The 16,973-nt window shown below is 41.3% G+C and overlaps 1 protein-coding gene across 1 annotated transcript in view; it reads left to right on the forward strand.

Moving 5' to 3' along the window:
- The first annotated feature begins 15,642 nt into the window (after positions 1 to 15,642).
- LOC110300016 (carboxylesterase 1E-like) overlaps positions 15,643 to 16,973 on the forward strand; it is a 32,598-nt gene continuing 31,267 nt past the window's right edge. Inside the window, exon 1 of the mRNA XM_021170047.3 lies at positions 15,643 to 15,735. Within this exon, the coding sequence (XP_021025706.2) occupies positions 15,684 to 15,735 (52 nt within the window). The 5' untranslated portion in view covers positions 15,643 to 15,683. The remainder of the gene's footprint in view (positions 15,736 to 16,973) is intronic.

Here is a 16,973-nt window from a genome sequence, read left to right on the forward strand (position 1 = left end):
GCTTTGATACTGAGTTGCTTGTTAAATTAGGAATCCTCCATACTCATATCAGGGTTTTACAGCCCACTGGGCAACGAGAAAACACTGGACTGGGTTTATACACCATTGTTCTTATGCTAATGTAACAGCTTATCACAAACTGGGTGTTGGAGGAGGAATTTCCTTCTTTTTATTTCTGGAGGCTACACAATGAATTTCAAGTTGCCAACAGGTTAGTTTTCCTTCAGGCCATCTTCCTCATCTTGCAGCAGGGTGCATCCTTCATGACTATAAATGCAGCTGGTCCACTATGCACACCTGTCAGTGCTGTCACCATTGAATTTCCTCAGTCCCTCCCATGATGACATTAGTCAGATTGGATTGATGCCCACATCCATAGCTTTGTTTTACTGTTCTAATCTTTAATGGACTTCTGTCTAAACATAGTCAAAGATTAAGGTTTGAGGTAGGTGGTAGAGCTTTAACATATAAATTGTCAGGTATACACATGTCAACTTTTGGATTTCCCTGAAGCAGACTTGAGATGAGCATTCAAGTTGAGGGAGAATATGAAATCAGGTTTGGGTAGAGACAGGAGAAAGGGCCAGAGGGCCAGAAGGATAAATGGAAATCTACAGCTGTCTGGCACTGGGTGTCAGAGTGGGAGGGATAATCTCTAGGAAGTCCCAGAGACCTAGGATTGGGGAGGATCCCAGGAGTAAACACAAGTTACCTTAGCCGACACACCGAACAGTGGGGATATGGAACCTGAAGAGGCCACCTCCTGTAGCTAGGCAGGACCCCCACATTGTAGGGATGCGAATACCAACCCATCAACAACACTTTCAACCCAAAATTTGTCCTGTTTAAAAGAAATACAGGGACAAAGATGGAGCAGAGACTCAAGGAATGGTTGACCAATAACCAGCCCAACTTGAGATCCATTCCATGGGCAAGTAGCAATCACTAACAGTATTAATGATATTCTGTAATGTTTGCAGACAGGTGCTGAGAATAACTGTCCTTTGAGAGGCTCTACCCAGCAGCTGACTGAAACAGATGGAGAGACCCACAGCCAAACAGTGGAGGGAGTTTGGGGAAGGATTGAAGGCCCTGAAGGGGATAGGAACTCTACAGAAAGACCAAAAGAGCCAACTAACCTGGAACCTTGGGAGTTTTTAGAGGATGGCCCACCAATCAAAGTGCATAAATGGGCTGGATCCAGGCCATCTGACAATATGTAGCAGATGTGCAGGCCAGTCTCCATGTGAGTCATCCAAAACTGGAGTGGTGGCTTTCCCGAAAGCTTTGCCTGACTGTGGAATCTATCCCTCCAACAGGGCTGCCTTGTCTGGCCTCAGTGGGAAACAATGTACTTAAACTTGCAGAGACTTGATGCACCAGGGTGGGGGGATTACCAGGGAAGCTCACTCTCTCAGAAGAAAAGGGGAGGGACTCCATGAGGGGGGCCGGGGAGGACAGCATTTAGGATATAAACCAACCAGCCAACCAGTGGTAGGGATAAGGATGAGAGTTAGAGAAAGGAAAGTGTTCAAAGCAGAATTGATTACACTGTTAACTATTACTGAGTGTGAATGAGTAAAAATACTGGGAACAAAATGGGTTTTTCAAAGTAAGTTAGGTGGAGAACAAGAGGCATGTACACATCAAATCTAGTCAGTCACCACCCACACATTATTTCAGGTGGTAGAGGAGTGTGAATCTCCTAAGACCAAGACCTATCATGAATACTGTGGTTTTGTTCAACTCATGGTATATCCGAAGCAAAGATGAGTTCCTTCGAAGGTGGAAGTCACCCAACGGCCCTGGGTTGCGTGGTTCCAGGAGGGCAGCTACTGAAAGCATCTACCCTAGCAATTTTACTCTGAGATCTACAACAGAGACTGTGGGAATATTTATATATCTGCTACAATGAAGGACTAGACATCAAGTGCCAAAGCCCCTATTGTACGGCATGCAAAGTATTTGCATTCTGCCTGTATCTTTCAGATTATCTACCCAAAAAATAACAGCTCAGATTCAGCTATTTAAGTTTTTCAGACGATGTTTAAATTGTTATATATTACGGGGCAGCTATTATCCAGTTTCAACTTAGGGACGCAGGCTCTTGCTATTTTGTTAACTCCTTCATCCCGTAACCCTAACAGCTGTTGCCTCTGACTGATTATAGGAGAAGCCAGTATGGAGAAGGTCAGCTGTTTCCTTATTGCATAGATGAATGAGTCCTCTTAACACTTCTACTCCTTTGAAAATAGCTGATCTCCCTGCCCAAACTCAAAAAGGCAGCAGGCACCAGGTGAGAATTATAAATTTTGGCTTCATTTTTGTTGCTGTTTTTATTTTGAATCAAGTTGGAAATGCTTTTAAAGTTTTATTTTTAAGGACACAATAAAAATTGATAAAACGGAATTTAGCGTTTATTTCGAGATTATAAATTACTAAGTGTATTTATACCATTTACCTAATCATTAGCATTGGATTGGTCTTAAAGGTAGAGGTTCTGTGTATTTAACAGTATCTGTGCAGTCTGCGGTGTTCTGTCCTTTACTTGGCCTCCATTTCCTTTCCAATTGAGCTTAAGGCCTTTCAGAGGAGAAAATGAAGTTGTGAGTTCAGATGAGGTTTTTGTTCCATTTTAAAAATTCAATACATTGTTTCTACTTACTTTTTAGATTTCTTTTCTTTGGGGGAGTGGTTTCATATGCTGGAAAATATCCCTGTTCCTTTATAAATTCAGTAACAGTAATTGGCAGCTCTTGAGTTTTTAAGTGTAGTAAGTTTGAGGGGGCCCCTGGGGTTTGGGGTAGCTGTTGAGTTAGGATAAATTGTTTTTAGTCTTGTCTATTGTGGTTTCCATGTATATGAAAGGCTGTCAATATTACTCAGCATTTGCTGTGCCAAGTTGTGTGTTTTCCAGTTATTCCTACCTAACCGTAAAATCACTCCCAGGAAATGAATACTTATCCTGGTTTCAAATAAGAAAGCTGTCTTCTGTGGATTACCCACCATGTGGACAGGAAGTTTTACATACAGACCTTCTAACTTTACGAAAAGTAGATTTTAAGTGTGTTCCAGGATTGTAGGCTGTTGGAGCTCCAGCACTCTTGAGCTGGCTTCCTTCACTGTACTTTTTTACCATGTTCCTTTTTTACAAATTCTGAGATTAGACTTAACTTCAACAATAGCCAGGAATCAGAGAGGTTAAACAACTTACTGTCTTCGACTGTTAGCGGCATCAAGATTAAGATACTCGAGTCATTGTTGCAGAAGACTCTTCTCTTTTCCTGTCCCTCCAATCCTGTTAGTTATTAATGTTTGTGGATTTGTAAAACTGGTTCACCATTCGCCCTGAATAGGAGAAGCCAGTATGGAGAGGTTAAACAACTTACTGTCTTCGACTGTTAGCGGCATCAAGATTAAGATACTCGAGTCATTGTTGCAGAAGACTCTTCTCTTTTCCTGTCCCTCCAATCCTGTTAGTTATTAATGTTTGTGGATTTGTAAAACTGGTTCACCATTCGCCCTGTGTTAAAACTGTAGTTCTTGGTTTTTTGTTGTTGGGAGTTTTTGTGTGCAGTGGGTGGGGGGGATAAAAACTTGAGGCATGTAAATTTTTATTAGTAACAGTAGTTTGTAAAGACGTAAAAGGCTTTTGTAATCCAGGTTTTGTTTTTGCAGATCACATTTCTTTGTTGGAGAGTAAAATAAACTGGTCTAGGAGCTTTAAAAAAAAAAAAAAAAGAAAATAGCTGATCTCACACCAGGACAAATCAGCCATGCGACTCCTGGTTGTGCAGGGCCTTCCTAGGAAGAACTCTACGCTGGCAGAAAGAGAACAGGAAGCTTAACGGTCAGCTCCTTTGTCATCTGCCCACTGCTTCTCCCTGGAAGCCCAGGGTTCCTGTTACCAACCACCTGTCTCCTCTTATAGCTGTCCCCAAGTTCCACACAGAAATTATATCTGTCCTTCTTAGGACCCATAAGACACAGGAGAGGTCACCAGAAAGGTTTGTTTGACAGGGAGTTGGGGAGGAGATCCCTGAAGAGAGTGAAACCACCCCAGGCTCTTCTCCATGTGTGCAGTGCATTCACAAAGCTGCTTCCCCTAAGATAGCTGAGACCATGTCACAGTGGTTAAGAGCGTGGATCGACAATCACACAGGTTTTGTTCAATCTTATCTTTTCCTCCTACGTGGCTTGTTATCTTGGACCTGTCTCTCAGCCTCACTTAGCCTCAGGATCCACTAGTGTGGATCATGCAGTTATTCTGAACACTTCTGTCTTGGGCACAAAACACTGAGCACAGGGTTTTCCACACTGCAAGCTCTCACAAAGTATTTGACAAATGAATGTGAAGATGGATAAAAATAGAAAGTGCAAGTAAATAAAAACCCAGTGTAGCTCGAATGCTAACTTATTAGTTATAAAACATCCAAAGTGTTTTCGGCACAATTGCAGATGTTTACTGCTACTTAAAAGTGGCCAGATTATTTATATTGTATCTATAAGTCTCCCGTTCACGAAACTAAACTTTATTTAGAACATTCCTTTTGAATTCAGGGCTTGGGAACCATTGTGGGGTGGCAGGATTGTAAGAGTCAGAGACTGAGACGAACCAATGTGAAACACTGTCTCCCTGAGATGACAGCATGGTCCTGCTCATGAACTCACAGTATCTGAGGCTGCCTGCACGAGATAGGTACAAGGGAAAGCCAGACAACACGCTAGCAGGAATGGCACGATGTTCATGGGGTTCCCACCCCTAACTGAACTGGACAGTTGATGGCTTCAAGGGAGAGAGAGTCGGTTTTCTTTAAGGGTGTGAGCCCAGTGATGGTTCCATGCTGAGGAGTGTATGGGTAAACTTTGGGAGAGTTAGGAGGTAGGAGTGGATCTTGGAGGAGCTACAGGAAGAGGTGGGGGATGGATGTGACCAAGATACATTATATAAAATTCTAAAAATAATAAGATATATTTTAAAGTTCATAGTATATTCTATACCCATCACTTTCTTACCCAGCACATTTTCTTCTTTTTTTTTTTTTTTTTTTTTTTTTTTTTTTTTTTTTTTTTTGTGATCAAGTTGGCTTTATTCCAGAGATGCAAGGGTAGTTTAACATACAACTTTAATAAATGTAATGAATCACATAAATGGACTGCAAGAAAAATTGCATGATCATCTAAGTAGATAAAGCAAAGGCCTTTGACAAAATCCAACATGTCTCCATGATAAAAAAATACTAGAGACAGGAGGGCTGGAGGGATCATACCTCAACAGCATAAAGGCTATATAAAAGAAACTCATAGCCAACATCATTCTAAATGGAGGATAACTTGAAACAATCCTATTAAAATCACTATCCACACTGATTTTCAATATAGTGCTCAAAACACTAGCTAGAGCAATAAGACTATGAAATTATAGGGTTATGAAAGGAAGAAAGTATAATTATCCATATTTGCAGATGATTTTCCGTTATACATAGAGACCACAAAATTTCTCCAGAAAACTTGTAGAAATGAACAACAATTTCAGCAACGTGGCAGAATATTAAATCGACTTATGAAGATCAGTAGTCATTCCATAAGCAAATGACAGACACTCTGAGAAAGGAGTAATGGAAACAGTGCCATCCCCAATAACTTAAAATATATATATCTGGACATAAACCTGACTGAGGAGACAGAAGATCTCAACAATAGAAACTTCAAATATCTAAGCAAAGATATGGTATAGACACTAGAAGACCTCCCATGCTCAGAGGTTGGTAAAATTAATATTTTATTTTATTTTATTATTATTATTTTTTAATATTTTTATTACATATTTTCCTCAATTACATTTCCAATACTATCCCAAAAGTCCCCCATAGCGCCCCCCACTTCCCTACCCACCCATTCCCATTCTTTTGGCCCTGGCATTCCCCTATATTGGGGCATATAAAGTTTGCAAGTCCAATGGGCCTCTCTTTCCATTGATGGCCGACTAGGCCATCTTTCGATACATATGCAGCTAGAGACAAGAGCTCCAGGGTTCTGGTTAGTACATCATGTTGTTCCAACAATAGGGTTGCAGATCCCTTTAGCTCCTTGGGTACTTTCTCTAGCTTCTCCATTGGGAGCCCTGTGATACATCCAATAGCTGACTGTGAACATCCACTCCTGTGTTTGCTAGGCCCCGGCATCGTCTCACAAGAGACAGCTATATTTGGGTCCTTTCAGCAAAATCTTGCTAGTGTATGCAATGGTGTCAGCGTTTAGAAGCTGATTATGGGACAGATCCCTGGATACAGCAGTCTCTAAATGGTCCATCCTTTCATCACAGTTACGAAATTTGTCTCTGTAACTCCTTCCCTGGGTGTTTTGTTCCCAATTCTAAGAAGGTGCACAGTGTCCACACTTTGGTCTTCATTCTTCTTGAGTTTCATGCGTTTAGCAAATTGTATCTTATATCTTGGGTATCCTAAGTTTTGGGCTAATATCCACTTATCAGTGAATACATATTGTGTGAGTTCTTTTGTGATTGTGTTACTTCACTCAAGATGATGCCCTCCAGGTCCATCCATTTGGCTAGGAATTTCATAAATTCATTCTTTTTAATAGCTGAGTAGTACTCCATTGTGTAAATGTACCATAATTTCTGTATCCATTCCTCTGTTGAGGGACATCTGGGTTCTTTCCAGCTTCTGGCTATTATAAATAGGGCTGCTATGAACATAGTGGAGCATGTGTCCTTTTTACCGGTTGGGACATCTTCTGGATATATGCCCAGGAGAGGTATTGCTGGATCCTCCGGTAGTACTATGTCCAATTTTCTGAGGAACCGCCAGACTGATTTCCAGAGTGGTTGTACAAGCTTGCAATCCCACCAACAATGGAGGAGTGTTCCTCTTTCTCCACATCCTCGCCAGCATCTGCTGTCACCTGAATTTTTGATCTTAGCCATTCTGACTGGTGTGAGGTGGAATCTCAGGGTTGTTTTGATTTGCATTTCCCTGATGATTAAGGATGTTGAACATTTTTTCAGGTGCTTCTCTGCCATTTGGTATTCCTCAGGTGAGAATTCTTTGTTCAGTTCTGAGCCCCATTTTTTAATGGGGTTATTTGACTTTCTGGAGTCCACCTTCTTGAGTTCTTTATATATATTGGATATTAGTCCCTTATCTGATTTAGGATAGGTGAAGATCCTTTCCCAATCTGTTGGTGGTTTTTTTGTCTTACTGATGGTGTCTTTAGCCTTGCAGAAGCTTTGTAGTTTCATGAGGTCCCACTTGTCAATTCTCGATCTTACAGCACAAGCCATTACTGTTCTATTCAGGAATTTTTCCCCTGTGCCCATATCTTCAAGGCTTTTCCCCACTTTCTCCTCTATAAGTTTCAGTGTCTCTAGTTTTATGTGAAGTTCCTTGATCCACTTAGACTTAACCTTAGTACAAGGAGATAGGAATGGATCGATTCGCATTCTTCTACATGTTAACAACCAGTTGTGCCAGCACCATTTGTTGAAAATGCTGTCTTTCTTCCACTGGATGTTTTTAGCTCCCTTGTCGAAGATCAAGTGACCATAGGTGTGTGGGTTGATTTCTGGGTCTTCAATTCTATTCCATTGGTCTATTTGTCTGTCACTATACCAGTACCATGCAGTTTTTATCACAATTGCTCTGTAGTAGAGCTTTAGGTCCGGCATGGTGATTCCACCAGAGGTTCTTTTATCCTTGAGAAGAGTTTTTGCTATCCTAGGTTTTTTGTTATTCCAGATGAATTTGCAGATTGCACTTTCTAATTCGTTGAAGAATTGAGTTGGAATTTTGATGGGGATTGCATTGAATCTGTAGATTGCTTTTGGCAAGATAGCCATTTTTACAATGTTGATCCTGCCAATCCATGAGCATGGGAGATCTTTCCATCTTCTGAGATCTTCTATAATTTCTTTCTTCAGAGACTTGAAGTTTTTATTATACAGATCTTTCACTTCCTTAGTGTGAGTCACGCCAAGATATTTTATATTATTTGTGACTATTGAGAAGGGTGTTGTTTCCCTAATTTCTTTCTCAGCCTGTTTATTCTTTGTGTAGAGAAAGGCCATTGATTTGTTTGAGTTAATTTTATATCCAGCTACTTCACCGAAGCTGTTTATCAGGCTTAGGAGTTCTCTGGTGGAATTTTTAGGGTCACTTATATATACTATCATATCACTGCAAAAAGTGATATTTTGACTTCATCTTTTCCAATTTGTATCCCTTTGATCTCCTTTTGTTGTCGAATTGCTCTGGCTAGGACTTTAAGTACAATGTTGAATAGGTATGGAGAAAGTGGACAGCCTTGTCTAGTCCCTGATTTTAGAGGGATTGCTTCAAGCTTCTCACCATTTACTTTGATGTTGGCTACTGGTTTGCTGTAGATTGCTTTTATCATGTTTAGGTATGGGCCTTGAATTCCTGATCTTTCCAAGACTTTTATCATGAATGGGTGTTGGATCTTGTCAAATGCTTTTTCCGCATCTAAGGAGATGACCATGTGGTTTTTGTCTTTGAGTTTGTTTATATACTGGATTACGTTGATGGATTTCCGTATATTGAACCATCCCTGCATCCCTGGGATGAAACCTACTTGGTCAGGATGGATGATTGTTTTGATGTGTTCTTGGATTCGGTTAGCAAGAACTTTATTGAGGATTTTTGCATCAATATTCATAAGGGATATTGGTCTGAAGTTTTCTATCTTTGTTGGGTCTCTTTGTGGTTTAGGTATCAGAGTAATTGTGGCTTCATAGAATGAGTTGGGTAGAGTACCTTCTGTTTCTATTTTGTGGAATAGTTTGTGAAGAACTGGGATTAGATCTTCTTTGAAGGACTGATAGAACTCTGCACTAAACCCATCTGGTCCTGGGCTTTTTTAGTTGGGAGACTATTAATGACTGCTTCTATTTCTTTGGGGGATATAGGGCTGTTTAGATCATTAACCTGATCTTGATTCAACTTTGGTACCTGGTATCTGTCTAGGAACTTCTCCATTTCATCCAGGTTCTCCAGTTTTGTTGAGTATAGCCTTTGGTAGAAGGATCTGATGGTGTTTTGGATGTCTTCAGGATCTGTTGTTATGTCTCCTTTTTCATTTCTGATTTTGTTAATTAGGATGCTTTCCCTGTGCCCTCTAGTGAGTCTGGCTAAGGGTTTATCTATCTTGTTGATTTTCTCAAAGAACCAGCTCCTTGATTGGTTGATTCTTTGAATAGTTTTTCTTGTTTCCACTTGGTTGATTTCACCCCTGAGTTTGATTATTTCCTGCCGTCTACTCCTCTTGGGTGAATTTGCTTCCTTTTGTTCTAGTGCTTTTAGGTGTGTTGTCAAGCTGCTAATGTGTGCTCTCTCTAGTTTCCTTTTGGAGGCACTCAGAGCTATGAGTTTTCCTCTTAGAAATGCTTTCATTGCGTCCCATAAGTTTGGGTATGTTGTGGCTTCATTTTCATTGAACTCTAAAAAGTCCTTAATTTCTTTCTTTATTCCTTCCTTGACCAAGGTATCATTGAGAAGAGTGTTGTTCAGTTTCCACGTGAAGGTTGGCTTTCTATTATTTATTTTGTTATTGAAGATCAGCCTTAGTCCATGGTGATCTGATAGGATGCATGGGACAATTTCAATATTTTTATATCTGTTGAGGCCTGCTTTGTGACCAATTATGTGGTCAATTTTGGAGAAGGTACCCTGAGGTGCTGAGAAGAAGGTATATCCTTTTGTTTTAGGATAGAATGTTCTGTAGATATCTGCCAGATCCATTTGATTCATAATTTCTCTTAGTTTCACTGTGTCCCTGTTTAGTTTCTGTTTCCATGATCTGTCCATTGGTGAAAGTGGTGTGTTGAAGTCTCCCACTATTATTGTATGAGGTGCAATGTGTGCTTTGAGCTTTACTAAAGTTTCTTTAATGAATGTGGCTGCCTTTGTATTTGGAGCATAGATATTCAGGATTGATAGTTTCTCTTGGAGGATTTTACCTTTGATGAGTATGAAGTGTCCCTCCCTGTCTTTTTTAATGACTTTGGGTTGGAAGTCAATCTTATCAGATATTAGAATGGCTACTCCAGCTTGTTTCTTCATGCCATTTGCTTGGAAAATTGTTTTCCAGCCTTTCATTCTGAGGTAGTGTCTATCCTTTTCTCTGAGATGAGTTTCCTGTAAGCAGCAAAATGTTGGGTCTTGTTTGTGTAGCCAGTTTGTTAGTCTATGTCTTTTTATCGGGGAGTTGAGTCCATTGATATTAAGAGATATTAAGGAAAAGTAATTGTTGTTTCCTGTTATTTTTGTTGTTAAAGTTGGCATTTTGTTCTTGTGGCTGTCTTCTTTTAGGTTTGTTGAGGGATTACCTTCTTGTTGTTTCTAGGGCTTGGTTCCTGTCCTTGTATTGGTTTTTTTCTGTTATTATCCTTTGAAGGGCTGGATTCGTGGAGAGATAATGTGTGAATTTGGTTTTGTCGTGGAATACTTTGGTTTCTCCATCTATGTTAATTGAGAGTTTGGCTGGGTATAGTAGCCTGGGCTGGAATTTGTGTTCTTTTAGTGTCTGTATAACATCCGTCCAGGATCTTCTGGCTTTCATAGTCTCTGGTGAAAAATCTGGTGTAATTCTGATAGGCTTGCCTTTATATGTTACTTGGCCTTTTTCTCTTACTGCTTTTAGTATTCTATCTTTATTTAGAGCATTTGTTGCTCTGATTATTATGTGTCGGGAGGTATTTCTTTTCTGGTCCAGTCTATTTGGAGTTCTGTAGGCTTCTTGTATGTTCATGGGCATCTCTTTCTTTAGATTTGGGAAGTTTTCTTCTATAATTTTGTTGAAGATGTTTGCTGGTCCTTTGAGTTGAAAATCTTCATTCTCATCCACTCCTATTACCCGTAGGTTTGGTCTTCTCATTGTGTCCTGTATTTCTTGGATGTTTTGAGTTAGGATCTTTTTGCGTTTTACATTTTCCTTGATTTTTGTGCCGATGTTCTCTATGGAATCTTCTGCACCTGAGATTCTCTCTTCCATCTCTTGTATTCTGTTGCTGATGCTCGTATCTATGGTTCCAGATTTCTTTCCTAGGGTTTCTATCTCCAGTGTTGCCTCATTTTGGGTTTTCTTTATTGTGTCTACTTCCCTTTTTAGGTCTAGTATGGTTTTGTTCATTTCCATCATCTGTTTGGATGTGTTTTCCTGTTTTTCTGTAAGGACTTCTACCTGTTTGATTATGTTATCGTGTTTTTATTTAAGGATTTGTAGCTCTTTAGCAGTGTTCTCCTGCAATTCTTTAAGGGATTTTTGTGCTTCCTCTTTATTGTCTTCTGCCTGTTTAGCAGTGTTCTCCTGCATTTCTTTAAGTGTGTTATTAAAGTCCTTCTTGAAGTCCTCTATCATCATCAGGAGATATGCTTTTAAATCCGTGTCTAGCTTTTCTGGTGTGTTGGGGTGCCCTGGACTGGGCGAAGTGGGGGTGCTGGGTTCTGATGATGGTGAGTGGTCTTGGTTTCTGTTAGTAAGATTATTACGTTTACCTTTCGCCATCTGGTAATCTCTGGGGTTAGTTGTTATCGTTGTCACTGTTTAAAGATTGGAGCAGAAGCTGTGTTCCACTCACCAGCAGTCTCTAAATCCTGCGGCGGGGGTCGTGGGTAGCTGATGGTACCCCGGTGCTGGTCCAGCCGGAAGAGGCCTCTGGTCCTACTCAGGCCGTTTTTCTGCTTCCTTAACTAATGCAGTCTCTGGTCCCGCATGCAATTGGATTGGAGCAGAAGCTGTGTTCCACTCTCCAGAAGTCTTAAGATCCTGTGGTGGGTGTTGTGGGTAGCTGGTGAGTGTCAGCCGACCCTGCGCCCCAGCTGCCCCGGTGCTTTTCTGACCGGAAGAGGGTTGTGGCCCTATGTAGGCCGGATTTCTCTCTCCCCAACCAGAGCAGTCTCAGGTCCCGCGTGATTGGACTGGAGCAGAAGCTGTGTTCCACTCACCAGCAGTCCCAAAATCCTGCGGCGGGGGTCGTGCGTAGCTGGCGGGTGTCAGGCAACCCTGCGCTCCAGCTACCCCGGTGCTGATCCAGCCGGATGAGGCCTGTGGTCCTACTCAGGCCAGTTTCTGCTTCCCCAACTAATGCAGTCTCAGGTCCCGAGCAATTGGATTGGAGCAGAAGCTGTGCTCCACTCACCAGAAGTCTTAAGATCCTCCACATTTTCTTTTAAATGTAATAATTTTGGGGGATGGGGATTCTTCACCTCCCTTTGCTCTCAAATAACTGCAAAGTGTTGAGATGTCCACTCTAGCTCAGTTTAGCTCCCAAATAAATGACACAGAGACCTGGTATTTTTATCAACAAGCTTCAAACACTAAGCTTCGAAAATTCTGAGCTATTCTAACCAGACTAGGCTCCCTACTACACAGCCACTGTTACTTACCATCTGGTCTTAGCCTGGCTTGCTCTGGTCAATCTATGTCCTCATGGCTGGTCTCTCAATATGATCTCATGGCGAATCCTCCTGGTCCATCTCCTTCTCCCCTCTCCCCTTTTCTACTCTTCTGATTCTGTCCTTAGAACCTCCTGACTGAGATCAGAAGTCCTTCCCTATTATCTCCTCTTGTCCAGCTATTGGCTAATCAGCACTTTATTAGCCAATCAGAGATGAAGAAAAACTATATTTTCATGTTATTGTTACAGGAGATGCTCCAATACTCTTGACAATGCCAACATCCTGATTGCAACCAGGTCTCTGGTATAACAATCAGCTTCTGAGTACACAGTGTACAACCCCCCTCCCCCCAACATTTTTCTCACTCAAAAGAAAAGACATACAACCAAACATCATTTCTTCCCATTAGCACTTGCTCCACATTGTTCCTTTCTCTTTGTCCTTACCATCCAGTATAATGCTCTTACAAACAATATTCAGCATTGTGCATATGCTACCTTTCAGTTATTCATTCATTGGGGATATTTCATATTTTAGCCATTACATTTGCCAGTGCTATTTGTGTAGAAGTTTTCGTATAGCTGGCATTTTTAATTATCCCGAGGACATTCCTATGGATTTTGTGCCTTATGGGAAATCTACACTGAGATTTTAGAGGACAGACCGTGTCCCAAAGCCACCATTATAATCTATGTCTTGCATTTGCCCCTCACAATAGAGTGAATCTGTATTTCTATGCCAGCACGTACAGACTCTCTACCTTGAATAAAGTGTCAGCTATATCAGGCTATTTGAAATAAATCTCTCCTATAGAGCAATTGGAAACATCATTAAAGAGGACCTAATCCAAACTTTGTCTCTGTATCTCCTCCCATGGATATTTTGAACCCCCTTCTAAGAAGGACCGAAGAATCCACACTATGGTCTTCCTTCTTGAGCTTCTTGTGGTCTGTGAATTGTATCTTGGGTATTCCGAACTTCTGGGCTAATAGCCACTTATCAGTGAGTGTATACCATGTGTGTTCTTTTGTGATTGGGTTACCTCACTCAGGATGATATTTTCTAGTTCCATTCATTTGCCTAAGAACTTCATGAATCCATCATTTTTAATAGCTAAGTAGTACTCCATTGTACTCTATTGTGTAAATATACCATATTTTCTGTTTCTATTCCTCTATTGAAGGACATTTGGGTTCTTCCCAGCTTCTGGCTATAATAAATAAGGTTGCTATGAACATAGTGAAGCATGTGTCTTAATTACATGTTGGAGAATCTTCTGGATATATGCCCAGGAGTGGTATATCTGGGTCCTCAGGTAGTACTATGTCCAATTTTCTGAGCAACCACCAAACTGATTTCCAGAGTGGTTGTACCAGCTTGCAATCCCACCAGCAATGGAAGAGTGTTCCTCTTTCTCCACCATCCTTGCCAGCTTCTGTTGTCACCTGAATTTTTAATCTTAGCCATTCTGACTGGTATGAGGTAGAATCTCGGGGTTGTTTTGATTTGTATTTCCCTCATGACTGAGGATATTGAACATTTCTTTAGATGCTTCTCAGACATTCAGTATTCCTCAGTTGAGAATATTTTGTTTAGCTTTGTACTCAATTTTTAATAGAGTTATTTGTTTCTTTGTAGTCTAAAGAGACAAAGTTTGGGACAGAAACTGAAGGAAAGGCCATCCAGTGTCTTTCCCACCTGGGGATTCATCCCATACAGTTACCAAGACAAACCCAGACACTATTGTGGATGCCAACAAGTGCTTACTGATAGGAGCCTGATATAGCTGTCTCCTGAGAGGCTCTGCCAGTGTCTGACAAATACAGAAGTGGAGGCTCACAGTCATCCATTGGACTGAGTACAGGGTCCCCAATGGAGGAGCTAGAGAAAGGACCCAAGGAGCTGAAGGGGTTTGAAGTCCCATAGGAGGAACAACAATATGAACCAAGCAGTACCCTCAGAGCTCCCAGGGATTAAACCACCAACCAAAGAGTACACATGGAGGGACTCATCGCTCCAGTCGTATCTGTAGCAGAGGATGGCCTTGTTGGACATCAATGAGAGGAGAGTCTCTTGGCTTTGTGAAGGAAGGATCCATGTGGCAGTGTAGGGGAATGACAAGACAGGGAAGCAGGAGTGGGAGGGTTAGTGAGGGGGAGGGGGTTGGTCAGGGGGGCTTTTGGAGGGGAAATGAGGAAAGGGGATAATATTTGAAATGTAAATAAAGAAAATATCTAATAAAAAAATTAAAAAAAGAGGACCTGAGCTACTTCCCTGCATCATCAACACTTTGTAAAGGAGCCTTTCTCCTGTGGACCCTCATGCTGTAACTCTCTTCTTTCTATGTTGGAGCTTTACATGCACTGCAGTCTCTCACCTTCTCACATCTGTTTTGTCTTCTATTCAGAACATTTCTTGAGAAAAGGGTCTGTATCTTGGAATCATCTTCCCATCTACAACAGCTTTGGAGGGATACTCATGTTGGTAATTGAAGTGTATATGAAAACTGTGCATAGACAGATAACAAGAGCCAAGGATTCGGGGAAATGCACTTCATTTGATGTAAAGGCATTCTATAGCTAAATGTAAAGGCTAGTGAGTTCCCTGACCTTGGCTGTGTATGATACCAGGTAGGGCCATTTGTCAGGACTATTGCAAAAATGAATTTAGACTTCACTAAGGAGGCTGGGTGAAATCTAAGATTGCTACCAAATTTGAAAAAGTCTAGGAGTGTCAGCCTACAGAAGCTAAGAGATGTGTTCTAAATTCTGTGATGAGCAGTTGTGAAGCTGTGATGGATATCACCAATTCCTAACTTACTGTAAGGACCCCCCAACCAAGACTTCCCTCTGTCTGAAGGCATCTGTCAGTCTTTGGGAGGCTCACAGAGCACAGAGGTGAGAATGTGTGGCAGAGAGAAATTTGTGAAGAAAAACTGTTGGATTAGTTTCCAGTTATCTGTAATCTGAGATTTGGGTCATGACTGTTCAAATAAAAGAGGGCAAGATATGGGTGTGTGACCAAGTTAAGCCAGGTAAAATCTGTGTGGAGATATAGCTTAGGGATCCCACGGAAAGTCTGGGGGAACTTCTTGGAAGAGGGAGGGGTTTCTGTCATCAAGGGTTTTATAATTGTGCTTTATAGCCAAGATATCTGGGTGAGTCTCCAGCAAAGAGGTGGGACCAGTATTATTCTCCTTCATTACAGATCAGAGCTGAAGACTTCACTCTACTGCAAGTCTGTTTTCCCATGATGTGCTTCTATGCTCTGATTCTGCTGTCCCTGTCAGCCATGGCATTGGGTGAGTTCTTCCAAATAGAAGTCAAAATACTTGCTCTAGGCAGAGGTAGATAGAGATGTGTCTTTGTCGAACAAAGGCAAGATGGATCTAATTCTACAAGGTTTTCACTATCTTGACCTGGATGATTTCCCTGGGACTGGACACCCTGGATCAGGAGAGGATAACTGAGACACAGCAGTTCACAGTGGTGCAGAGGGGCTAAGAGACAACCTAGTACCTCATACAGAGCAACTAGGACATCTCGGTTTTCTTACCTCACCTTACTTTAGGAAAGATTTAATAGGTTTTCTTTCTAAAGTGCATAGGCATAGGGTGGTGGTTGGTTGAAAGGAAGTGTAACAAAGGACGCATAAATAGGAATTGACTTCAAAAGGAATGGATTAAAAGAAGATTTGAGGTATGGTCAGGCCAACACACCAGGGTCTAATGACCCTTTGAAAGACATTTATTATTAGGTATTCCTAAGGGAAGGGACACAAAACTGGGAGGACACAAAGAAGAAGCACCAAGCTCAGTCAGGAGATGCAGGAGTGGGGAGTCTTAGCAAATTGCTCTTTAGGATCTATTCTGAACAAAGAGATGAGACAGCATATGTAGGTGTAGGATTTGTGAGAATTGCAAGGGAATCCTGGGAACACTGCCTGCTTTGACTGTGTGGTGTAAGGTTCTAGGTAATGATGGCTGAGGGTGTTGTCCATGCTATGAGAAGGAAGTGGTTAGGATGCTGACTCAGGTCACATAGATCCTAAGAATGGCTGTTCCGACAGGGAAATGGGGTCCTACAAGTCACAGGATCAGACCCACAGATTAAGTTAATCATTAACATATGGTATAATATTGAGTCTCAACATATAATCCTTCCCTTTCATCAGCTGGGAAATTAGGCTCACAAGAACATGTTCCCTTCCCAGGGTTTTCTGGAAACTCATGTTCTGGTCTACCTTTGGCTCATGAATCCAGAGCAAGTACACAGCCATCAGGGACTTGACATTCTCATCCTTTCTTGAGTTTGTATTTCTTGTTTATATAGGACAGGAAAGGCCCAACTGTAAGACAGGGATATTAAGAACAAAGGGATATGCTCACTGCCCTGGCAACACTACCCCATTTCCATCCTTTGGAGGTCCATTTTTCTGAATACCTTATGTCCATCTGTTAAGTGTGCATATTACCAGTCAACTAGCAAGGCTTAAGTATTAAAAGGACTAGAATGTGCATTTGGCTTATGGGAGGTATCC

The sequence above is a fragment of the Mus caroli genome, unplaced genomic scaffold (assembly GCF_978045245.1).
Source record: "Mus caroli unplaced genomic scaffold, Mus_caroli_1 scaffold_10, whole genome shotgun sequence".
NCBI lineage: Eukaryota > Metazoa > Chordata > Mammalia > Rodentia > Muridae > Mus > Mus caroli.